Source organism: Saccostrea echinata, unplaced genomic scaffold (genome assembly GCF_033153115.1).
Source record: "Saccostrea echinata isolate AGI-Se365-2 ecotype Australia unplaced genomic scaffold, CSIRO_AGI_Sech_v1 ptg000052l, whole genome shotgun sequence".
NCBI classification, from domain to species: domain Eukaryota; kingdom Metazoa; phylum Mollusca; class Bivalvia; order Ostreida; family Ostreidae; genus Saccostrea; species Saccostrea echinata.
Genome location: NW_026889801.1, coordinates 15442320 through 15470003, shown reverse-complemented (window position 1 = coordinate 15470003; position 27684 = coordinate 15442320). Strand labels below are relative to the sequence as shown.

General features: G+C 31.9%; 1 protein-coding gene across 1 annotated transcript; it reads left to right on the top strand.

Annotated features, from left to right (window-relative positions):
• The first annotated feature begins 115 nt into the window (after window positions 1-115).
• LOC133203988 (ubiquitin carboxyl-terminal hydrolase 17-like protein D) lies at window positions 116-27379 on the top strand. The gene is made up of 18 exons (XM_061339778.1): window positions 116-119; window positions 580-701; window positions 1656-1706; window positions 8326-8502; window positions 8628-8681; window positions 11386-11553; window positions 18244-18268; window positions 18384-18565; window positions 18647-18712; window positions 18803-18859; window positions 19036-19145; window positions 19641-19726; window positions 22498-22580; window positions 22694-22759; window positions 23290-23365; window positions 25686-25765; window positions 26892-26990; window positions 27136-27379. The coding sequence occupies exons 1-18, from the start codon at window positions 116-118 to the stop codon at window positions 27355-27357; spliced, it is 1728 nt and encodes a 575-aa protein (XP_061195762.1). The 3' UTR covers window positions 27358-27379.
• Window positions 27380-27684: the final 305 nt, after the last annotated feature.

Sequence of the window (27684 nt, the reverse complement as noted above, 5' to 3'; positions counted from 1 at the left end):
TCATTTTTTTTCTTAGCAAAGTAATTATGAATAAAACTGTTTGTTTGATAAAGAATAACTTTAGCTAGATACATGTAACCTTCAAGTTGGTATATAGGTCAACATGTCTTAAAGTATGGGTAAAACAAACTCTGGAAATATTATTTCAATATCGTTTAATATGCGGAGAACCTTATGCTTGACAAACATCAAAAGAAAAAGAAGGGGCATCCCAAAGGAGCATATTACTCTATTGATTTAGAGGTCACAAGATCAAACGATCTTTTCTTGAAAGATATAGTCGGTAGATCAAACAATATTTTGATTGCCCCTGTATATTAGAAAAACAATATTTTCATGATCTTTACATACCTTCTACTTTTGAAGTTAACTTTCTTTCAATATATTTCAAATTGAGTGTGTAATTTTTTTTTTAATATCTTTATTACATTTAAAGTTGTTATGTCATTTCGGACTGTTAGAAGACTTAATTGTCTGATTTTTTATTTATTTAATGTCGAAATAAAATGTTTTAATAACACATTAATTTCAAATTCAGCATTATCGTATGTGTTTAAAACCTCTCTATTTTTTATGTAGAACCTGCCAAACTTACAACACCAAAGAAAGAATATAAGCCAGATAATTATTCTGATATGCAATCACACAAAAACAGCATACTGAAAACCCATCACAGAAACTCAGAGAGTAAAATTTCGATGGTGAGTCATCAAAATGTTTTAATATCTTAAGTAATAAGATAATTTTATTAATCAGATGGTTTATTATTGTAGGGAAAAGTTAATCTATTTATGTCCCTCTGATTGATTGCTTCCCGGGGTCAACCTGTTGTCTGTGTTCGTTTGTAAACCTTTCATATTTTTACTAAATTCTCCTCAAAAACAATTGGCCAGTTTCAACCAAACTTGTCACAAAGCAATATTGGTTATAAGGAATTTTAATTTGTTTAAACAAAGCGCCACGCCCTATTTCAAGAGGAGATAATTATGAATAAGTGAAAATTCAATGTCACCTTCTAAACCTCTTCTCAATAACCACTGTGCCAAAAATGGAAACTTCATCAAATAATTACCCAAAATTTTAGGACATTTTAAGGGATCAAAGTTTTACCTAGGAATATGTAAGAATTTTATTTTAAATCTTCTTCTTAGGAACAACAAAGTAATGATTATTAATTTTGATTTGAGAGCATGTTCAGGTATTGTAGATCAAAGTTTGTTCAAATCATGACCCTCAGGGAAAGGATTTAGCCACATTCGGCGATTAAAGTTTAAGAATATGTAAGATTTTTTTTTAAATCTTCGACTCAAGAGCAGCAACGCCCTGATAAGTCTTATTTATTATTGAAGAAACATCATTCAAATTTGTTTAATAAGTGATGCTGGGGATAGATGTGGCCAATAGGCCTGTTGTTGTCAAAAACTGACTTCTTAACCAAAATAATGAATTGTGGAGGATCCTTATAAATTATGATATCCGTATTGACTTATGTGCATTAAATGCATTAAATGCAAAAGTTTAACGGATCCAGGATAAAAATAACCAATAACTTCTAACCTTAACATACACACACGCCTGAGGATGAAATCTTTACAAATGAAAGTTCTGGTACCAATATTAGCAATTCTATATTCAATTTGGTAAATTTCTTTCAGGTTAAACATCCATACATAGGCATCAAATGTTGCAAACTTTGCCAAGAATTGGTAAGTCAATACACCAAATGTGTTTTACAATAATGAAAAAAGGTAATTTATGTTTATTCGTGTATTTTTATACGGATATTTTTATACCCGCACTTTCTAAAGAAAGTTCGGGTATATTGTTGTTACTCATGTCTGTCCGTCCGTCCGTCCGTACGTCTGTCACAATCTTCTTTCTTAAACTCCTCTTACATTTAACCTTGTAGCCTAATCATCTTTTGGGAAATGTTTGGTGGTGTCATGTAGATGTGCAGTAAGGTTTCGGAATTTTCATTTTCACCCTGGGGGTCAAATGGGGGTCGAAAAATGACGTTTTTTATGCAAAAACCCCTGGTTCCCTGAACTCCTCTTACATTTTACCCAGTAGCCTAATCATCTTTTGGGAGATGTTTGGTGGTGTCATGTAGATGGGCAGTAAGGTTTTGGAATTTTCATTTTCACGCTGGGGGTCAAATTGGAGTCGAAAATAACGTTTTTTATGCAAAAAGCCCCTGGTTCCCTGAACTCCTCTTACATTTTACCCAGTAGCCTAATCATCTTTTGGGAGATGTTTGGTGGTGTCATGTAGATGTGCAGTAAGGTTTCAGAATTTTCATTTTCACCCTAGGAATCAAATGGGGGTCGAAAAATGACGTTTTTTATGCAAAAAGCCCCTGGTTCCCTGAACTCCTCTTACATTTTACACAGTACTTAGCCTAATCATCTTTTGGGAGATGTTTGGTGGTGGCATGTAGATGGGCAGTAAGGTTTTGGAATTTTCATTTTCACACTGGGGGTCAAATTGGAGTCGAAAATAACGTTTTTTATGCAAAAAGCCCCTGGTTCCCTGAACTCCTCTTACATTTTACCCAGTAGCCTAATCATCTTTTGGGAGATGTTTGGTGGTGTCATGTAGATGTGCAGTAAGGTTTCAGAATTTTCATTTTCACCCTAGGAATCAAATGGGGGTCGAAAAATGACGTTTTTTATGCAAAAAGCCCCTGGTTCCCTGAACTCCTCTTACATTTTACACAGTACTTAGCCTAATCATCTTTTGGGAGATGTTTGGTGGTGGCATGTAGATGGGCAGTAAGGTTTTGGAATTTCCATTTTCACCCTGGGGGTCAAATGGGGGTCGAAAAATGACGTTTTTTATGCAAAAAGCCCCTGGTTCCCTGAACTCCTCTTACATTTTACCCAGTAGCCTAATCATCTTTTGGGAGATGGTTGGTGGTGTCCTGTAGATGTGCAGAAAGGTTTTGGAATTTTCATTTTCACCCTGGGGGTGAAATGGGGGTCGAAAAATGACGTTTTTTTTATACAACTATAAATATGTCCATAGGACATGAATGCCCCGCCGAGGATTTATTAGTAATGCAACATGAAAATTTGTATTTAGTATATGAAATTTGATGAGAATATCTTGAATAGTTTCTTTAAAATTGAAATTGAAATCTAAAAAGTTGAATATAGATGATAAACTCTCACCAAATTATGTATAAGTGCATAAGCTTACATAAATATATCTTAAATGGTTTCTTTAAAATTAAGCAAAATGCAAATTTAAGAAAAGTGAGGTCAAGGTCAAGCTTAATTACACTATCTTGAATGGTATCTTTAAAACTGAGCTAAACACTTATTTAAGAAAAGTGAGGTCAAGGTCAAAGGAAAGGTCAAGGTCAAAAAATGATGCAGTTACATAGCTCTCATCAATATCTATCAGCATATGAAGTTTGATAAAAATATCTTCGATAGTTTCTTTGAAACTGAGCTTTGAACAGAGCTAAACACACAGTGTGACAGAAAGACAGACAGAAGGATAAAAGGATGGAAGACGGACATGACAAACTCTATATGCACCGGCCATATTCATATATAAAAACAAGGTAAATAAAATGTGTTTGTGAAACACTGATGCCCCCGTATGGCAGCTTATGGCTAAGGTTAAAGTTTCTCAAATGCAAGTCAAAATCCAGGCCAAAAGATAAAAAAATGTTAAATTTGATAGCCCTAGCTGCAACTGTTCAAAAGTTATGGCAAAGGTTAAAGTTTTTTAAAAGTAAGTAAAACATCAAGGTCAAGGTCAAAGTTGTTGGTATCCAAAGGAAGGTCTTGTCACAAGGATTACATATGTAAAGTATGAAAGCCCTAGCACCAACCATTCAAAAGTTATGGCCAATGTTAAAGTTTTTCGAAAGTAAATTAAACTCCTATGTCAAGGTCAAAGGGTCAAAGTGGTTGGTATCCAAAGAAAGGTCTTGTCATAAGGATTACATATGCGAAGTATGAAAGCTCTAGCACCAACCATTCAAAAATTTTGACCAAGGTTAAAGTTTTCCGAAAGTAGGTCAAACTCCTATGTCAAGGTCAAAGGGTCAAAGTTGTTGGTATTCAAAGGAAGGTTTTGTCACAAGGATTACATATGTGAAGTTTGAAAGCCCTAGCATCAACATTTCAAAAGTTATGGCCAAGGTTAAAGTTTTTCAAAAGGAGGTCAAACTCCTAGGTCAAGGTCAAATGGTCAAAGTGGTTGATATCCAAAGGAAAGTCTTGTCACAAGAATTACATATGTGAAGTATGAAAGCCCTAGCTCCAACTGTTCAAAAGTTATGGCAAGGTTAAAGTTTTCCAAAAGTAGGTCAAGGTCAAAGGGTCAAAGAGGTTGATATCCAGGGGAGGTCTTGTCACAAGGAATACACTCATGAAGTTTGAAACCCCAAGCACCAACTGTTCAAAAGTTATGGCCAAGGTTAAAGTTTTTCAAAAGTAGGTCAAACTCCAAGGTCAAAAGGTCAAAGTTGTTGGTATCCAGAGGAAGGCCTTGTCAAAAAGAATAAACATGTGAAGTTTGAAACTCCAAGCATTAAACGTTCAGAAGTTATGGTCAAGGTTAAAGGATCATAAAACTTTGCAAAACTCCAAGGTCAAGGTCAAAAGTTCAAATATGATGGTACCCAAAGACAGGTCTTGTGACAAGAAATACACATGTGAAATATGAAAGTCATAGGTCCAACCAATCAAAAGTTATGGGCAAGGTTAAAGTTGACAACAGACAGACAGACAAACAGACAATCAGATAAACAGACAAACAGACAAACAGACAGACAGGACAAAAACAATATACCCCCAGGATCTTTCGATTGGGGGGCATAAAAATTTTGTTTGCATGCACCCTTTCTCCATACCACCTCTCCATGTTCCAAGATTGAAGTTTTAATGTCAAAAGGTTCTTAAGTTATGGTTTGGAGGTGTTTTTCTCAATTTGACCTTGAATGAAGAAAGGAGTCAAGGTCAACATTTTAGTGCAGTGCATCTTTTGTAAATGTCTTTTTTCTATGTTACAAATTTGAAATCCTAATGTCAAAGGGTTCTCAGGTTATAGCCTGGACTATATTTTTATGTAAAGATTGACCCTGACCTTATCAAAAGGTCAAGGTAAAAAGAGTTTGGTGGCCTCAACCCCAATTCCATACCGCCTCTCCATGTTCCAAGTTTTAAGTCTTAATGTCAAAGGGTTGTCAAGTTAAGGCTCGGACAAAATTTGATTGAAGAAAAAAAAAAATGACAAAAACAATATGTAGACTAGTATAGTCTACTTGTTGCATCAAACCTGTAGGAGGAGTAGTTTTGAAAGAACAAATTTGTTTCTACATTATGTAATGAAACTTTCACATAAGATGCATCTTTTGTTGCCTAGTGGTTCTTGAGAAGGAATTTTTTTCTTATACAGTAAAGCATACTTAAAGCGAAACAACCCTATAATGAATTGACACTTACAGCAAAGCGATTTTCATTCCCCATGACTTTATAATATTTTGTAAAATTAATGGATTTAAGCAATTACACTTATAACAAAGCAAAATCATCCATCCCAGGCACTTTGTTATAAGCGTGTTTTACTGTACATTCCCATGTTTATAAAACTTTGATCCCCTATTGTGGCCGCACCCTACCCCTGAAGGTCATGATTTGGACAAAGTTGAATCTACACTAAGTATTGAAGTTTCACATAATTTTAAACTTTTCTGGCCCAGTGGTTCTTCAGAAGATTTTTGAAATAACATTAAATTTTCACTCATTCTTATCTCCCCTTAAAAGAAGGTTTGGCCCTTCATTTGAACAATTGTTATGTTTTACACAAAAAAGAATATTTTGCATGAGAAATAAAACTCTTTGTGTTTCTAAATATTTCATCACACCTCTAGTGTGTTTCTTCTTTATATCTTAACTAAGATAATGATGATTTAATTATGACTTCAATTTTGTACAGGCCTTTGTATGATAATTATACCCTGAGGGGTATGTTTACCTGTCTTCAACAAGTCAGGTGATTGTTCACAGTGAGTATTTTTCCAGCATAATTGTCATGACCAAGTTCATTTCTGCCTACTGAAAATACTGATCTTGAGCAAATTAATAGGAGTTTCAAGTGAAATTTGTAACAAACCATGTTAAAAGGCTTCTGGCTTTGTCCTTTTGTAATTATAGATATAGATCAAAGACAAAATAGTGAGTAAACTTTTTTTTCTGGGAGGGATAACATTCTTGCTGCAGTATGAATAAGTGTAAATCCTAAAAAGTAATCAATTAAAAAAAAATTGTCTTATAATTTCACTTTAATTTTGACTCAAGTAGATGTTAGAGAGAGAGAAAGAGAGAGATTACTCCAGGTATATAGCCCCATGCAATATATATATATATATATATATATATATATATATATATATATATATATATATATATATATATATATATATATATATATATATATATATATATATATCTGTGATAGCAAATTCTCAGGAGACAATTTTTGAAAAGCAATTTTCCTCCATGCATTGTTTTCAGAAAACTCAAAGCTGAAAATTGAAATTTATAAACATGTCAACATAGTGCAACTTTTATCTATATTGATAAAAATGTACATTAAAAAAGTATGATTAAATAGCTAAATCAAAGTATTTTGAATAGCAAAACCAAGCTATACCAGTATAGCTAATTCAACTACAGAGCTTAATCAATTTTAAGAGATTGTGCAAGACCTGTTTTAATTCTTAATCATTCTTAAAATATTTAGATCCCCATTCCTGATTCAAGGGAGAGCTAGGCATATGACCAAAATTCTATTGATTTAATAAAGACACATGTATGTTGTGAGAAGATCAGTAAATAATTATGACAAGTGGGGAACAGCAGGGTTAATAAACACAAATTTTGAGGAGTTTCAACATTTAAACCATGCAGACATGCAGTTAGAAAAGATCCCTCACTGCTCAATGGCCCTAAGTGTCGACCATAGGTTAAAATTTGAAGCCCTCCACCGGCAAGTGGTGGCGTCTCCATATGAGTGGAAAATTCTTGAGAAGGACGTTAAACAACAAACAAACCCCGTTCTATACTAAACGTTTAAAATAATATATTCATAATGTACTTACCGCCTGTTATAGGTACTGTTAATTTGATAAAATAATAAATCCATTTAAAACACACACTAAATATTAATAATCCCAGTGGTAATAATGATGTACATACATGTACACCATGTGCAAAACAATAATGATAACGGTAAAAGTAGTGCTCGCAGTGTGAAGTAATTCCACGCACGAGTCCAGAAATTTTCCAAATAGGTGTACATTTGTAAAATTTATATTATAATTACATACAATTTTTTTTTCATACGTTTGTGTTATCTATTTTTAATATGACAGGAAAACGGGTGAACGTGGGTGGGGTTGATTTTTGGTAATGAAATATTTACATGCACGGATCTAGAGGGGGGAGGGGGTCCGGAACCTATACATGAAATCTATATACGAAAGCAACTAAAAGTGACCTTGGAACCCCCACCCCACCCCTAGAAAACACCGACCCCTGTTAAGTTGAAAAGGTATACATATGAAGCTTAAAAAGTGAGCGGTCAAACCCCCCTCCCCCCCCCCCCCCCACCATGAAATAGAATTTTTTTTTGCTTGTCAAGAAATTTAATTTCTGGGTTGAATCCCCTTGGAAAAAATTTCTGGATCCGCACCTGATTTACATAAGAGGCCCATATGGGCTGCATGTTCGTCTTATTTATGCTTGATTTGAATGTGTGCTTCTTACTTGGTTACCAGAATTTGAAGGAGAGCAGTCAGAGCACATTTCAGGGACGTAGCAAGAGAAAAAAATTTCAACTTACCTGAAAAAAATTGACAAGCCCCCCCATTTTTTTTTTTCAAAGCTCAAAATTCCTATTTCGTAGAGGGTGGGGGGGAGGGGGTGGGGGTGGATTCTAACTTCTTTCAGTACTCCAATTTAATATATACACTACTACATTACCTTTATTTGACTATAATGCAACAAAAAGTCGGGGGGGGGGGGACCACCCGTTCATGAACATTTTCAATAGTAAAAAGTTGTTTCGAAAAAAGGGGGGTAGGCCCCCTCTGCCCCCCCCCCCCCGATGCTAGTGCCTGTGTTTAGAGGCAAACACATTAGTGCGGGTATTACTGTCTCATGACAGCATCTAGTTGATATTATACTATTCTTCTGAGAACCATTTTGTCAAATCCTGATTGTCAATAATTGAATTTATTAGATTAAAGCAACAAAAATGCATGCATTAGTTTTCCTTGTATTCAAAATGTGATTTGTCCAAATCCAGGCTGTTGCTGAAATAGAGCCATGTCATGATAGTTTTTGCTTGAATTGTATGGCTGTTTTAACAGCCCAATTACCAGATGACCATAGGTATTTCAGTTGTATAGATGATTGCAAATCTTGGATAAGTTTGGAAGCACTGGAAGCTTTCTATAAAAGACCTTGTGCAAAACAGTTAGAGGTAAGGACTAAAAGTTCTATATTGTTTTACATAGTTTCTATATGTTAATATTTGAATGTATTATCCAACAGACGCTCATACAAAATAATAGCAAGAATCAATATTGTATGTTTTTCAATTTCAAGGCACCGATATACTTCCAAATCAAAAATGATGTTTGTGGAAATTGTAAAGGAGATGTAAGTAAACGTTTTGAAAAGGTTCATTTATATCCTTTGTTAAGAAGTTGTAAGTACTAAAATTAAAATAAACATTGTACTTTTATTTATATGGCATGTGCATATATTTAAAAAAAAATGATAAACCATGGGGTTTTTTTTTTTTGGTTCCATGTGCAATAAATATACTGCATATTGTATCCTTTATTTCTTTATACATCTGTTTTTAACGTTGCCAAGCTATCATATATATGTAGGTTTTGTTTTTATTATTATTATTATTATTTTGGTTTCTTTTTTTCTTCTTCTTTTTCTTTCTTTTTTTTTTTTTTTTTTTTTGCTATTTTTGTACTGTTTGTTTGTTTGTTTGTTTTTTGTTCGTTTGTTTGTTTTTTTTTTTTCTTTTTTTTTTTTTTTTTTTTGGTTCTATTTTTCCTTTTTTTTTTTTTTTTTTTTTTTTTGTTTGCTTGTTTTGAACATACGTAGATTTTTGTAAGATATAAGATCCCTATATAATATATCAAGATCACAAATATTTTTTCAAATTGTGAGCAGAGCAAGTAAAACACAATTTAATTAAGTTGTACAACTTTCATTCAGAATATAGTTTTATATAGCTTTATATGTCGTTTTATCATTACAATACCTGTGCATGTAGTCCCCGGCATAAATGAATAGAATAAATAAAAACATCTGGACCAGATTGCTTTTCGCTGCTTTATAATGAAAACTAAGAAACATACCACTAAGGATTAAATTTATTTATGTATGATTTATATGAAATGCGAAAATAACAACCAAGAACAGTGTTCAAATATCATAATTTAATTCTGTTGCGCATCTTTCCATCAGAAAATTAATTGACATAATATCAGATGTTAGTTTCTCAATTTATTTTTCATTCACAGCAGATGTCATCACCAGCACCAATAAATAAAAACAGACAAGATTGCATTTCTACTGTTTTATAATGCAAATTAGGGGACATTATTTGGAATTAGATTATCATTATCATTATATTAATGTATGGTCTCTAGAATATTAGTATCCCTAATGCGCGTGTCAACAATGATCTTTGCCATATTATAAGGAATAACAAGTTTGAATGAATTTGAGTTTACTTCCAAGATCTAACGTTAACAATTAAACAATCAATATCCTCAATACAAGTTTTATATTAAGCTGGATTATTAGTTCACCGTAAATATGAGTTGTGAAAGGTTAAAAAGAAAAATCACTACCCCTTCATAAACATTAATATAAGATACAAAAGGTAATTTTTGTATATGCATTTGAAGAATAGAAGAATATGACCTTTAAAGAAACTAAACTGTATGGATTCCCTCAACCCCCCCCCCTCCCCCAATTTACGATATATTAACGAAATAAATGGCCTTTGCTAAGCAAAATGGTGTATGTGTTTTTACATTCAACATTATCTTGACAGTTAAAATATTATTTTTGATAATAACAATTTTATTTCATCTTTTTATATTGATAGACAATACAAGTAATAAACCGATCTGGCTAAAAATATACTTTAAAATCATTTCCTTATTAAATAGAGCAAAGTATTAAAGTGACTGTACGGCGCATCTCATCAAAAAACTGACTTGATAAAATTTTCCTACTAGATTTGGAATTTTTTTACAACTCATAAAAGTATAAACTTTCAGAAAATTACAACTTTTACAATTAAATAATTTGGATTATTTCATTAAAATTAATAGTTATTTATGGGACGTAAATATATACATAGCAACGTGTTCGGGGTTCCACATTCCATGCTATGCACGCCAGCGTAGTTTTCATAAACAAAACAGCATGGTTAGAGAGGGAAGCCCGGGGTAGGCCTGCTACGTTGACAAAGTCAACCAAAAATAAAAAGAAACTGAAAATAGAACTTGAAAAAGCAACTTTCCTTACTAAAATTTAGTTTGGGGGTTAATATAATCGCTGGATAAGGAAGAAACGGGAACTCGGCGGCACTCACGCAGGGCTCTCGAAGGTTCTATTGACAGGTTTGTTGATACTTGTTATCATTTCTCATTTTTCCATCGCTTTCAAAGAAAAGAAATAGTGTAAACTCAACATAAAAATACACCTTTGACTTATAAACATTGTTGCCATTTGAAATGCTAATTTTTTTTAACTGTGCAGAAAAATATTTTGTTTGGCATTTGCCGTGATAACGTATGATTAGTTGGTTTTTCCTTTCTCGGACCCCAATACACAAAACGTCAACATTTGTACTTTTAATTCTGTTAAATTCGCCTGAATGCAGACTAAAATCTTCACGATTATTATTTTAGATTATTTTATCAGAAAGTTATGATAATTTGTTTTTGAAAATTGCTTTTACCTAATATTCATTATAATTGTAAACTCTACAGTGTAGGCACGTGCCGTTTTAGAATTCACGTGGTACAAATAAACAGATTTAAGATTGCTCCAGTTCGTACGACCCTTGATTTTCCGGCAGATTCTAATTACGTTAATTTTGTTTGAGTAGAGAATATTTCTGTTTCTCAAACTGCTTACATAAACTTTAAACCTTATTTCTTAATGACATATTGGGTAAATTTGAATGAAAAAGCACACATTTTGCAGCCGTACTGTCGCTTTAAACCGACCAAAAGAAAGGTGTACAAAAGCGTGAGAGGGTTGTCCTTTACTGCAAAAAGTTATTATTACGGGAGTTATTGTATATTATTTCTGCTTACAGGGCATAATTAGGGCAAGACATTGTAATCACTCCTTATGCCTCGATTGTCTGCAAAAATGCAAGCCGGATGAAAAATGCCAAACCACAAACTGCAATAGTAGGAAACTTCCTCCAAAATACCACTTTGATTTTTTGATATCGTCTTTATGCAGCGAGAAGTTAGACAAGGCAAGTTTTTTTTTTTGTAAATGATAAAAGTATGAAAATATTTATCATTTTTCTCACACTTTTACATGTACAATTTATACACACCATTCCCTCCATTGCCAAATGCAAAAATATGTAGAAACCTTATGTAATTATAAAATGTTTAAAGCAATATTAAACAGAAAAAAACCCATAAAATTCCAAAGCAAATAAATTACATTAAGGAGGGATTTTTCTCTTATTCTACTCATTTTTCTTGTATTTAAAAATTAATGAAATTTTCATAGATTCAGGAAGACAATATCACTAACTGATGGCATCAATTAGATTAAATTTGACCCTTTTATTTTAGAAACAAGGTCAGGTCAAGGTCATTATCTTTTTCCTTGGCATTTAGAGTAAAAAATCATTGTTGCTAAACATGTGATGCCTACTTCTATTTTAAAAGATAAAATGTTTTTCTTTTGGCACAAAAAGATGTTACCATATCGGGTCTAACAGATGATTCTACCAAATTAATTGACATTATTTAACTTTTAAAAATAGATATTGGCTAATCCGGATTTCCTCTATTTTTCTTAATTTTTTAGGATGTATTAGTTATTTTTATATACTTCTTATATTTAAATGTTTCTTATTTTTACATATGGTAAAGTAGTCATATAAATATACAAAATGATACAAAAACAAAAAGCTTTGACCATTCAGTAAGAGAGAAAAAACATTTTTACTGATTTTTTGCTCAAATCTGTTTTAAGGTTGGAGGCTTTCAAAAGCTAACAAGATTGTAGTTTGTTTAGAAAATCATTTTCATTTGCTATGTTTTAAAACTTTAGGGCATTATTTATAATTTTAGTTATATATAAAAAGTTCTTCAAGTGTTTGATTGTTTAAAAAAATTAACCACATGTAATGTTCTGTAAGTGATATTGAAAGGCAGAAAAGGAGATATTTTCATAAGCTGCAGTTGCGCCAAAAATATAGTCCCTTATGGATTTCAAACTCAGTTTACCATTTCTATTTAAAATTGTACAATTATGATGAGTAAAGAAAATATGATATTTTAAATTCATTACAGCTAAGTTTATAAGACATACAAGCAAATATACTTGGAATATTCCGTCTAGTCAGAAACCAGACAAGAATCCCTTCTTAAGAATTAATTTGAAATTGTTATTTGAAATTTGAGAGAAAAATCCTATATTGATATTGATACTTATATGAAAGAACAAGGTTCACTTAGGGCCTTTTTTGGCCCTGTGATTTTCTAAAAAACTGAAACTGCTTAGTTTAAGTTGACAATGCATTAAATTTCATTTAGACATTTGGCAATTGTGAATCTTCGAAAAATGACGTAATTTTCTGGCTAGTCAATGCATTATGACGTCATGAAATGCGTCATTTTCCTCATCTCCTGAACAATTCTACAAAACAGCCAATTTTTATAGCTATTTTTCGATATTTAATATAGAGCGCAATCTCTGATTTAAAATATGCAATTATTTACTGATAGAACGTCTCTGAGGATTATAAAACATATTTTATTTTTTAGATCAGAGGGTGGGCTCATATTATTTTTCTTCTCTGAAAGTATTTGAATATACCTGTTTTCCTTAAAATTCAAGAACATTGCAATAAAGCTTGTTTTCCAAGACCTGGACTTTAAGGAGAAAAATTTTAATAGGAAATGAAAGCACTAAGTCTCTACTTTACCTTGATGTTTAAAATGGAACATAAGGTGTTAGTCAATAAATTGGTATATCTACAGGGCCATTTTATGCATAAAGTGAATCCAGCTCTTTCAATTGTGGAAAGAAATCAAGAGATTACTACAGTTTTGGTACATTTAGATTTTCTTAGTGTAGACATCAATGGAAAATGGGAGGAAGTTATAACCCCCCCCCCCCACTCGCCCCCTTTTTTCTGTTAAGTCATATAGAATATATAGGAAAGAGGAATGAAAATTGAGAATCTCGTGGTACCTGCACCCTTGGATCAGAGACGTCGGGATAAATCTCTTAAATAAATGCAATCTTTCAAATTTTTCTTCTTTACTCCTGGACATCAAGCAGACAAACTATTGGCATAATCGTAATAAGTATTGGACCCTCTTCCAAAATTATTAAATCCATGACCTCAGAGTCCGGGGCTCCAGTGTTTTATATAGTGAGAATGAAATAATTACTTTAAAAGTCTTCTTCTTCTTTACCAGATTTGTGAAATTTAAACACTGAATTGTCTACGGATTTTTCCGTTATTTCCTGATCATGACAATGAGCACACGGCGGGTGTGGCTGGTCGGCAGGGGATGCTCACTCCTCCATGGCACCTGATCCCACCTCGGATCTTTGCTTTGCTCCTAATTTACATTGTTTGAATGGACTTTTGAATTTGAATACTGTTTGTGATCCCCAGATATTCTTTTCCATAGGGGCAAGTGTTCTGGTTCTTGGCAGGCAAAATAAATATTTTTACTTATGAAAATGTCTTGATTATGATGATGAAACGCAATGTTTACGTATTTTTTGAATGACCCTCTTACATGTCAGTATTCCGTATTTATAAAAGCGTGTCGAATCGCTAGCTTGCACAAAACATACAGGAAATCATAGTTAACTGATAATCCTGAGAAATTGTAGATAGAAAAAAGTACTAAAAGAAGATACGACAGTTGTTTGTTTGTCAGGAAATTGAAAATAATCAATAATTGGGCGACATATTGACAACAAACTGGGAACATTTAGCTGCTATAGCAATGGGTAGCAAATTATATCCCTATTCATGTTATTTGAGTGTCTGGTTTAACAGCGTGTCATGGGACATTTAAGGTGCATGAACATATACAAGTCAGATCGATAAAATATTGAAAAATGTATTTATCGTTCAATGAATTCAATATTTGAAAAAAAAGAATGTATGATAACGTATTTGCATAAATTGTTCTAAAAAGGTGTTTCCTAAAACGATAAAACGGAATTTCTTTTTCAGAACTTACCATTTATGATATATCTGGAAAACAGTGAAGGACTTTTTTCAAATGAAAATTGGAACTGTTCGGTGTATACCTGCAAGGAAACGGTATGTCATCGTTAAATGCAGTAGAATAAAATCATACCAACACAGGTTTTAATTTGTTTTCCCTCATTCTTTTTTTCTCTGTGTCAAAAGTAATTTACAAGAAACTAGACAAAATGCAAGAACTGAAAAAAAAATACAGAACTTAGAATTTATGTTGATTGATCATTTAAAGGGGCAGTGTGAAAAGTAAGTTTCACTTATTATTTAATTGAATGATAGCTTTTTTCATACATAAACTTATTAGTTCACCTGAGCCTTAAGCTCGAGCAATCTTTTCTGATCAACCGTTGTCCGGAGTTCTGAAGATTAACTGGGCAAGTTTTCATCATAGTTCGTTTATGTCATTCGAAGGTAAATGGAGTTAAAAATATCTCAAATAAATAGTTAAGTCCCCCTTCAAGAGAAGATAATAAAGGAAAGTCAAAGGATTTGATATTTAAATAATATTCATTTTAAGAACCAAGGAACCAACTAAATAAAACTTAAGTAACTTTCATGACACGGTATACGTAGAATCTACATTTTCAAAGATAATAAAGGAAAGTCAAAGGATTTGATATTTAAATAATATTCATTTTAAGAACCAAGGAACCAACTAAATAAAACTTAAGTAACTTTCATGACACGGTATACGTAGAATCTACATTTTCAACATCATTGACTATAGGGAAAGAACGGGAAACAGTTGAAAAGAGAATCATTTTTTTTATATGGGAATACAAGTATGTTGAGGAAAAGTTTTAAAATTGTCCATTGTTCCACCGGGTGGGCCACAAAAGTGTATCAAAGTTTTACATGTGAATATATGTATATGCGAAAATATTTTTAAACAGTCCTTCCAAGGAAAAGCGGGATCACGATCTGTAATATTAATACGCAAGCATCCTCAGAGTCACATCTGATTAAGCCATTACGGAGAAATTTTGAGGTGGACCACATTATTGAATTGTTTTACTGGAATGCATAGAATAATCTTCTTTCCATTTCCAAAAGAAACATTAATTTGCATTCAAAACCAAGGTAAATGCAATTAATTTGTTTTCAAATATCGGAGTATGGGGTTAGTTCTAGGAAATATGACAACAGGGCAATTTTCGTCATATCAAAATTGAAGCATATTGTATTGATTCATAGACATCTTAGAATTTGAGTTTGGCTACAAAAAGGGGGGGGGGGGTTAAAGTATTATTTTTAAAATTCTCTGAGAACAGTTGGGCTTATATTACTGGACTGAGTGATGCTCCCCCATTGGCTTCTTTTAATTTGATAATAGTACCTCCTTGTTCATCGAAATGATGAATACAGGAATCGAAAATTAACATTAAAAACTAAGCATATGAATGTCTTTGGATAAATAATGAATAATTAGTTCTTCCCTTCCTGAGATATTTTTTGTTCATTTTTAGGCACTTCTTACAGTCATTCGATGTGGACATAAATTGTGCTCAAAATGTGTTCAAAATGCTGAAAAGGATCAGATTAAAAGTTATCAGTTGAGCATTGCAAAATGTTCGGGATCATTTTATTGTACAGAGCGATTCCCTCTTTTGCTCTGTTGCCAAGAAGGAAAAAACTCTGATACTAGTGAGGTAATACATGTAAACATTTAAAATCTTCGAAATTACATTTTAACTTGTTCAAATTACAAATGCTACATATATAAACAGATTATATATATATATATATATATATATATGTGTGTGTGTGTGTGTGTGTGTGTGTGTGTGTATGTATATGTATGTATGTATATATATATATATATATATATATATATATATATATATATATATATAACATTCACTCTCAACGCTTACTTGAGACTAAGATGCTAGGTGAAACATCGATTATTTTGTGATGGTGATAGACTAGCCTTAGTTTTTATATACGAGACTAACCTGTTATTAATTGAATATTATGCGAGATTCAAGCTCAGTCTCTTGGACAAGTGCTGGACTAAACAATATCAATTGAATGGATGAGAGAACAAAACTCCATGTGTTGGGTGGGTGTGACTAATTCTATTCAACCGAGTGGTATGCGAAACGAACCGAAATCAGTTGAATACTAGGAGAGGAAAATCTTAATTTTTGTGAATTTGAAAGCTAATTAACGACTTAAAGATTGTCTTCGAATTAATGTGACGCCGTAAATGGTGTTTTTTTCTCCACACAATCGAACATACATGTCAAACTTTGTGTTTGAGACAAAGATATATACATTTAAAACTGTCTAATCTGACACCTGTGCAATCCGTTTCAGTGTAAATTTCGACTTTTATTAAGGACTTACGTCTCCTACGGAAGACCTTCTTATTATTCTGTTGTTCCTTTTCTACTGTTATGATTATCAATATACTGATCGGGAGGTTGTGAGTTCGAGTCTCGGCCACAACTGACCTAAGTGGATAAAAAATGGGAAGCTACTGTTTCTTTGCCATGCACTCGGCACTTTGAAGTGAAAGTTGTGGGTCCTTCGGATGATACTTTGAAAACAGAGGCCCCGTGTCACGGCAGGCGTTGGCACGATAAAGATCTTTCACTGCTCAATTGTCCTGAGTGCCGAGTAATAATTTAAAGCCCTTCATCGGTACATGTATATGGTGACGTCTCTATATGAGTGAAAAATTATCGATTGGAAGTTAAATAACATATAATCAATCAATCAATCTTACCGATTTTGTGTAGACAATTTCTCGATGTCCTTAAAATCTGAGTTTAGATTAAAGATGAACCGATTCTGAACATGTAGAATGGTTGTCTGGTTAAACCGTAGACAAGATAAGGAGAGCTAAAAAAATCCATGCAACCCTCTTATTTTTTTTTTATACTTATCTACACATTATTCCTCAATATACAAATCAAACTACACAAAAGTATGCTCAAATTAGCAAAATTTTGCATTTGCAGCGCACAGATAATAACATCAAAATGTCTCTTCAGCATAATTTTTGATTTTTTTATAATCTGCTAAAAATATGTTAGATTAACCTGCACTAATACAGGATTTCACTCTTTAAGCAGGCGAGGGACTTTTTTCTCAAACATTTAGGGCGGGGCCTTCTGAAATTTTTGATAAGTGTGTTTTCAAGGCTCTTTTGTACCATATGTATCTCGACCGGCGATCTCAAAGACAGTTTTTGATTTTACAGTATTTACATGTATATATGTTTTGATCGATATCATAATACACTGATTCAAAACTTCCGCATAAAAAAGTTGCAATTTTATGTTAAAGATTATGTGATTTCCCTACATTTTTCGTCTTTTGTCATTGTTTAATGTATATAGAGTCGTCAGTCGTAGATCAACTTAGAGTTGAACTGCTCTTCGGTGCGGCTTAAGGTCATCAAATGTCGCCATTTTACTTGTATTGTGCTTACCATTGTGTCATTTAAACCGCTTAGGAAACTGTCAAAAATTGCGCATATAAATTACGCAATATGACGACACACATGTAGTATGTATAAGTTTAGTCAACCTTCGTATATATATCCAAACAAATCTCATAATCTCCTTTATTAAAATTTAAAAGTGACCATCTCAATGAGTGTTTTTTATATGATGGCAAAAAGTAAGCATACTAACATTGAAAGAAGGGTAAAATATGTTTCTAAAAACACTTTCGCTCTTTTAGGCTTCAAGAAAGGATGAGACAATGAGTAAGTAAGATGTACATGTATTAGATTTTGTACTACATTTTGCAAAAGATTAAGAGTACCTAATGTACTTTTCTCAATTTATTACGTTTGTTGCTGATATTTTTTTGTTTGACAGGTTTAGTAATTGACAACGTTTCCAGATCACACAAAAACACAATGAGACACGAAAAATATAATCAACAATCTTCGTCATGTCCTGAAGCAAAAAGCACCGACAGTGGTGATTTAAAGGGTAAAAGAAAATTGGAAAAAGATAAAGAAATTCAGGATGAAAGACAATCAAAAGAGAAAATTGCAGTAAGTACTTAGCATTTTGTCACTTTATCAATAAATATCATTATTGATGTCTCTTAACACTCATGTTTTGTTTTCATTTAGAGGAAACCAGGGTCGAGGGGATTAAGAAATATAGGCTTTTCCTGTTATCGAAATAGTATTTTACAGGTAATATAATCAATTATATCTTAAAACACCAGAATTAAAATTGTGTAATTATTGTCTTTTTCGTTAAAATATGTGTTTTTCTAATTTTAGATTTTAGCAGAAACGCCTCACTTTTTGGAACTTTTAGGCAAATCATCATCAGAAAAGGTACCTGTTCATATTTTCACTACGTGTATGTCATGAGGTTATTTTAAACTCATTCTTATTATATATATATATATATATATATATATATATATATATATATATATATATATATATATATATATATATATATATATATATATAAAATTTATTTATTAATTTATCTGTAATTTTTTCAGAAAAAAGAATGGATTATTTTGTTGCAGTTTATTTTGGAAGGAATACGAAATAACATAACCGAGGAAATCGAGGAACAATTATATGAATTTCATCATGAATTCAACAAATTGTGCGTGTAACTTCCACTTTCTACTAAGATTAAATCGATCATAAAATGTAGCTCGATCTAAAAAAATTTTCTGTAATACTCTTGTTTAACAAAGTAAAGGCTGGAATAACAGAAGCAAAGAGAAAATGAAATGACAACGAATAGTAACCAACTGTTAGGGGAAACTGTAGGTGGAGAGCGATATTGAACAAACTCAGAGTGGGAAGCTTATCATTAGAATACATGTACGTTCAAAAACAAAAGAGCGAACAGATTTTGACAACAAATAAATGCCGAGCACATTGATCCCAGTTAACTAATTCAAATACGTGTCTTGAGGTTCATATTTTTTTTCCTTTGTTTATCTATTTTTTTTTTTTATTCATTTATAGACTGTATTATGTAATACCTTGATGTTTTGTAATAAAATTTGAAAAAAGAAAAGAGAGTATTGATAAGTTTGCAAGAATTCCATGACATTGTATAATGATATACCAATTAACTTACTTTTTGCAGAAACCCTGAATATCGAGAATATGAACAAGAAGATTGCCTTTCTTTTCTAACATCTCTTTTGAATGGTATCCAAGATGCCTTGACAGGTATTTAAATCAAAGCAATTTATCCATGGTCGATCTTTTTCATACAGATATATATAGTCAAAAGGAATGATATACATTAAGAAGCATAATAATTCGACAGTGATGTTAAACAACTATATTGTTTTTGAAATATCTGATTTTGCCAACAATATATATTTTTCTCATTTTGTTCTTCATCGTTCGTCGTTTGAAAACGATTCTTTAAATATTTTCTATTCATTGAACCCATTTAACCTTTTTTTGTAAATCGTAATTATGTGTTACATTCAACATATACGTATTTTTATTTCATGGTCTTTGCGTCCTGATGGATGTGGCAAAAGCAATTAAATAATTGTAATCTTTGAAAATGTTCTTCTTTACTTTAATTTAATTTGGAGTCCGTGTTTTCTCTGTTTCCGTATTGTATCGCTAAAATTGCCTCTGAACTTGAAGAATGTTCGTTATCTCCATATTGTATTAATTATTCCTGGACATCAAGCACAACATAAAACTCGACATGATTTAAGTAAGAATTAAGCATTCAACCAAAATTATGAAATTCATTTCCCCTGGGTCAGGCTAGGGGTTCTGATGTAAGGGCGGGGCTCTATTAAACATACAGCACAAAAAGCATTTTTTTTTTCATTGAAAATCTTTTCCTTTAATCTGGGGCTTGTAACAAACAATCGAAATGAATGACTATGATGAGCAAGGGTGTTTTTTTTTCAAAAATACATAGTAATACATAGTCCAAGGGTCAAGCAGACCCTGGGTTTCAATTGGAATTGTATTTATCATTTATTGAGAATGAAATTGAATTTTTTTTAACTCTTCAATACAACAAACCGAAGTTATCACAGATAGAAAACTTTTTAACTTTTTTTTCCAATGTTCGAAAATAGAAAGCGTTTATTTATCATCATTTTGAGACCACAACAGTATCACAAAAAGATATGGAACAACTAAACAAAGGTTTAGTTGTAGAACGAGGCGGGTATAATATTTTGCCACAGTAATTTTTCCTTTAGATGCATGCTGGTCCCCCCCCCCCCCCCCCCCACTTTTTGTGGCTGCTAGGTCGAGCCTGGCAAATCCAGGATTTGGACAGCTTATTAGGCTTTTTTTTTTAGGTCCCCCCTTTTTAAAACCGTTGCTACGGGCCTAAGCTTGTCTGTATCTGTTAGGTTGTACTCCCTTCCCACGAACTTAAAATTGCACCCTATGTTCATGTGTATCTTGGTATCTTTAAAAGAAACGCTCAGCAAAGACTTAATTCTTTAAAATATATTATAACTTAAAATGTTTTGCAAAAACTTCGACAATATCGATCGCTGTCGAGAATAAAAAAAAAAAAATCGGACGCTCAAAAATGACCAAGTTCGCTGAAAATTTTTCATCTTCTCATACAAAACACGAGTAGTTCTTGGTATCCTCTTTTTAATTTACCAAAAGAAAGGGGTTTATTTGGAAAAACGCTGCATGACAACAAGTGATGTCACCACAGCGATATCCTGTTAAAAAAGCAGTTATATGCGGTGTGTGTTCTCGCATAAGCATTGCCAATGTGAAAATTCCATGTACGGGTCATTTGAAAGCACGTGATATACTTATCACAGGCATTGGAAGCAAATTACATCTAGACTACAAGTGTGTTGGGGGTCCAAACTTCGTTGATCGGTATTGAATTAAGAATAAGTCTATTTGTTACCACTTCAGCTGTTGCTCATGAAGATTACTTATTTCTGAATTTCTGCATAAGTCCATTTTTATGTTGCATGTAAAGGTCCGCATGCGCGTAGCAAAGATCAGAAAACACACAATCATTCTGCCAGTATTTTGACTATTTTTTTCGATACCTTTTATATTTTGTCAATTTCTTTCAGTGTTTTTCAAGAATCTGTGCAATTTGGTACATACTTAGCAATTTCTACCTCGATTAAACAATGGTATAAATTTACATGCGAGAAATAGTATAATAAATCAGATCCTTTGAATAATGTCATTCTCATTTTTAAAAAACGTGTTCTTTCTTCGTGAATATGTATATACTAGGTTTTTGCATGAATGGATGCTAAATATAGGATAAGCCTGCAATTCAAAAGTATGTCAAATTCAAAAAGTATGTCACCTTAATTTTTTTCTGCAGAAAAAAAACATTATAAATTGAATTAATTTTTCATTAACACGAAAATTATTTAAAGGACGTTATCCTTAACGGCAAAAATAATTCCACAAAATGATACTTTAATGCAGAAATGTTTAATTGTATTTTGAATATATTTATGCATTCTTCAAAGCAATTTTTAATTTCATTAACTATTACGTCCTAAGACGATATGACATCAAGAAAATAACTTGAATTCAATATTTTAATAAATTTGAAACAAAATACTGTATCTTACGCCAATATCTTGATTGGAAATTATCGAGCGCAGGTTTGTGCAGATTTTATATTTTAATACAATGTGTACTGATGATATATGTAAATGGTACTTAAGCAAGTTTGTCCTTTTGTAAATGTTGTAGTAAAAATTAACAAATTCTTTGTATTTATCCACTGTTTTAAACATATCAGTAAATTCCCAATAGTTAGTGACGTAACAGAAACAAAAGATGCCATTCATATATTTTTTTTCAAATCATTAATATATATATATATATATATATATATATATATATATATATATATATATATATATATATATATATATATATATAATACAAAATATGCAATTTTGCAAATTCAAGAGATTTTAAAGTTTTGGCTTATTTCATATGGTTTGCTTCAGAACAACGTGGAACGTCGAAAGACCCCGTTCACGTATTTAGAGGAAAATGGAGAGACAAATATGGCTGTCAAAATTGTTCGAAAGTTAGTCTGATACACATCTTATTATTGCAGCAGTAAAAACGCGTTATGTGTAATTAATTATAAGAAATGTTATGCTGAGTGATTTTTTTTTTTTTTTTTTTTTTGAGTAACAGGTGGAATACTTCAATGACAGTGATTTCTTCTATCTACCGCTACCCTACGCCGAAAAAAAGAACAAGGTGAAAAAAATGGATGATATCTTTCATGCAATTATTTGTGTCGATTTGCGCTCAAAATTGTACTCCAAAAATGTTTTGTTTGTTTGTTTTTTATATATATATAAAGCTGGACATATTTCTTTCATTCCTTTTTTTTTACAATTGTATTAATGTGCAATTTTCTCCGTTATCGGTTCCCATGAGTTAGCACCTCACATTTGTTTTAACGAAATCCACTTTGAAAGTATGCACTTTTATTTTAACATATAGAATAAGACTACAATAATTACACTCTGTTAAAATCTTTAAAAAAAAGCATACAAATGGCTGATTTTGATAATATATCTAAGTATCTAAGTATTTATTTGTACATACCAATGTAGATTTTTACTACTTTTGATGCATGCTATAGAACTTATGGAACAGATGAATCGAACAATTTATATTTGAAAGAAATGCTAAATGGATGTGTTTTCAAATACATATAAATGCATTTAACAAACCTACTTATGAAAATATCAATTTAATGAAATTTCTTAATGATTTCGTAGGAGGCAACAATTGGGTCTTGCTTTCTTGGCCTTCTGAAGGAAGAAGAAATCGACATCTTTCCATGCTCTGAATGTGGTTTGTGTAAAATGCCTAATTCAAAACAAATACTTTGGTATATTAAAACTGCACCCAGATCATTTTTCCCGGAAAATTACACTCTTTTTGAAAACCGTAACTAGATGATAACTCGTCAAATCTCCTGACAAATTTTCAAATATGTAAAAATATACGTCAGAGTGTTTATTCTCATGAGAATAGCCCACCTCCAACTCTAGCATCATTCCAAAACGTTTTTCTATAGAAAATGTCTTAATGAAAAAGTGAAAAATTCAACTCTTCCCTGCATGGGGTTAATAGTTTGGGTAGATAAACATTAATATGATTGTAGAATATCTCTGAGTCTTAAATAATACAATGTAATGCTAGAGTCGCACTATCCTTTCATAGAAATATTTTACACTTCGGTATGAATCCTAGATAAATTATCAATGTGTACATATCAAAAAATTTCAGCAGCATACTCTAAATAGTTGATAATGTTACACCACGAGGTCTTTGTGCATTGTCACCATCAACAGAAACTGAGTCTGAACTGTCACTTAATTTACAATGTTTGTTTTAAAAAATAACTTGACAGATAACTACGAGGGAAAGACGGGGTAAGATACGCATTGCATTCATTTAAGGAGGAGAAGAACCTTGAGCTGAAAAAAAAATACTTGTCATTCAATTTTTTTTCATATTTTGTATATTTCTAATTAAGTATGTCCCACATATCTTAAAGCAGTTATATCATTAGGTTTCTTATCTTATTTTGGAGATATTGATTGACAAATACTATGCCCTACAGTATCTAAGTAGAGTTTTAATTCCCCATGTTTCCGGGCTCATAACTCTGTCCAGAATGGGATTTTTTTAAGCATATATAAAAAATATCAAAGTGGACATGTATCTTTTAAAATATTTCAGAGTATAACTAGGATTTAAAATTCGAAAAAGGAAGTTTTGTCAATCACACTGCATCTGGATAGGGAAAATTACGCACTTTTTAAGACAACTTAAACAACAAAAAACGTTATTTACAAAAAATTCTATCATTCAATATTTTTTAATATACGTTGAAATGCAAATCCCTCAAATTATTGATTAACTGTAAAAGTTTCGAATGATGAAGCTGGCCTCATTTTTTAACAGGACATCGTTAAAGAGGACATTAGCATTACAAAAACGTGTCATGTTACATTTCTCGAGTACGGGAAAAACCAACTATGACGTCACACGTAAGCTAATTAAGCGAAATAAGATATACCTACATAAAATTTCCGTCATCAGCCATGCAAAAATAATTTTTGTGTTCCGCGTTTCTCAAAGTATTTCATCTTATACTGATTATGACCTGTTTTTACATAATAATCATAATAATATCGCCACTGTATTCACCGAGTATGATCTTGCTGTACTAACAGATCGTGTATGACGTCACCGATTTGTTGGACGCGCAGTTTATGGAAACAGAGGAGTGGATCAATCTTTTTCATAATTTGTTAATATTTACAAGAATGTTAAAACTTTTTTATTTTTTTTTTTATATAAGATGGTAATTAAAGTTAAAAAATTGTCAAAAAATTATACAAGAACTGATGCTTTACACGTTTTGCACTTGTATAAACGGAGACTATGACGTAGTTAAACAGAGTCATGTGACCATGTGTCCTTCATCCCCTTAAATCATTTAACAAAACTCAACAAAGATTTAATTAATATTATTAAAGAAATGTAGGACAGGCTGGGTAACGACAAGGTGCCTCAACAGCAATTAACACTTCACAAAGTGACTAATTATCCCAACAATTTCAATCTTGAGGGTCTTAATTATTTACCTCCTAATCAGCCGAATTAAATGTGAAAGCGTCATAACTTATAAATATTCAGAGGGTTTTTAATATTGTAAATCGAGTGTTAAGAAAATTTAAATGTATTAAATTTTTTTCCGACTAACCAATTACAGTTTTTATTTTTACCGATTATCATCGTTCCGACCGAGTAACCGGTTTCAAATTGTCACCCCTAATATATATATATATATATATATATATATATATATATATATATATATATATATATATATATATATATATATATATATATATATATATATATATATATATATATTGATCTAAAGTCCACGTCATATAGTTTACTTTTAGTCATAATATCATTATATAACAGATTTTGTCAATTCATAATAGGTGGGTGTAGTCTTAAAATACCATCGTCAAAATATTTCTAACGTGGTAAATCATTTTGCAGTAAATGAAGAGAAAAGACCAAAATAGCTTTCAAATATTTTATGCATGTATATATATATATATATATATTTTTTTTCAACATTAAGGATCTCAGAAAATAACCAAACAGCTTGAGATTGTTCAATTTCCTACAATTCTTGTTCTACAATTTTCCAAAATTCAGGAGGTAAAAAAAGCCTTTTTATAACTTTTTTTTTAGACATAAAGAAACCGTCACAATAATCAAACTGAATATGAAAGAATAACATATCCTTCTATTTATTTTTTTTACTTCTTATACAATATCATATGAACTGAAAAGAAGGAAGGGGTTAATTCCTTTTTTATCTCACCTGGTCCCAGGATCATGAAACATCTTAAGCTTAAGTCAAAATCTTAATGTTTTAAAATTTAGTAGAAGTCAAGCAGACAAAATTTAAAATACTTTTCAATATTGCTTTACAAAAGCATTGTTATCTGCAAAATTTAGAGATAAATTCGATAATTGATAAACATTTTACAGGCGATTGAAAATTTGACTGAAGTCTAAGTCTATTTTATGATCTTAGGGCCAGGACCACAGTTTATCCGTATGTCTGCTCGTCTATATTCAATCGTTTAACATTAAGTCCGTCGCCCGCGTGGCGCAGTGGTAGAACGTCTGCTCTAGAATCGCGGAGTAAGAAGTTGATCCTTACGTTGCGGGCTCGAATCCCACTGTGGGACGTCGAGACCGGTCCTTCGGATGAGACCGATTACACTGAGGTCCCGTGTCGCAGTAGATGCTGGCACGAAAAAGATTCCTCACTGCTCAATTGCCTTGAGTGCCGAGTATAGGTCAAAATTTGCAGCTCTCCACTGGCAAGTGGTGTCATCTCAATATGAGTGAAAAATTCTGCAGAGGACAATAAACAACAAACAGACACAAATTAAGTCCTTTTTTAACTTCCGAAAACTTGTGAAGTGTTTGGTTAAAGTTGGTAGATCAGAATTTTTCCTGCACATAAAACTTGTTAACAGGAAAAATATTTCTTTTAAGAACAGGCCAAATAAGTCATACTGATAACAAAAGCATCTGAATGTTGAGAGAAGATAATTTTGATAAATCATACACACTTTAAGACTTAGTTTTGTTTACAATATTGAGTCAACATACATTATGACGATATAGGTTTTTTTTCTTTATCCGATAAAGAGCATCAATAACCCAAGCTGTTTCGGAGAGCGGTTTGGCCCATTTGACTCTTGTTCTTCATACCCATTAATAAACATTTTAAAACAATTGCAATGCAGAGCGTTGTTTTTGTATGTAGGTTGACCTTTCTCAACAAGAATGCAGCTTTGAAAAACGAAGAAATTTTGTTAGATTCTGGGATAATTTTGACGGATTGACTAACGCTGAGCTGAAAAGGGTATAGTATAGAATAAATACTCTTTGTTTCCCAAGCCATATATTTAGTTTCTTTTGTTTTCTTTTTGTTTGTCAGCCGCATTTTTTCTTTTTATTCATTGCTTTGTAATATTGTTTGATATATATATATATATATATATTTTTAGAAAATTGGGGATGATACATTGCGGCCATATCGGTTATTTGGAGTCGTTGTTCATTGGGGAAGCGAAAAAAGTGGACATTATATTAGCTATGTGAAAATAAAAGGAGAGCTCAAATGGAAAAGATGTGACGATTCGTATGTTGATGACATATCCCTAAAATCTGTTTTGAAGTGTAATGCTTATCTACTGTTTTATGAAAATTGCGAATCAGAAATTAACTGAACCTTTCTATGTTTTAAAATGATTTACAGAAAATTTATTTCTTCTTTTAAAATGAAATGAGACAATGTTGATAGCTGTTTTTGATAAAATAACAAAAAGCTTACAAATGAATTGCAACAATTCTAGACCTTCTTACACCTAATGATTCAGAATATCACATATATCGTACTCTTATGTTATGGATTTATTTTAACAATTTTATTTCCATCATCATAAATTCTGTCTATGGAAAATTTTTATTTAATGATGTTAATGCATTTGTGAAAGAAGGACATAGCGAGGGATTATGAATCCAGCTTGTTCAGGTACCCTTACGGTTGTATTTTA

What these genes read in the sequence shown, in the direction of transcription:
- LOC133203988 (XM_061339778.1), top strand. An exon ending in ATCGAAATAGTATTTTACAG is followed by an intron (nt 18,713 to 18,802) that starts GTAATATAATCA and finishes TTCTAATTTTAG; the next exon opens with ATTTTAGCAGAAACGCCTCA. An exon ending in ACGCCGAAAAAAAGAACAAG is followed by an intron (nt 22,760 to 23,289) that starts GTGAAAAAAATG and finishes ATGATTTCGTAG; the next exon opens with GAGGCAACAATTGGGTCTTG.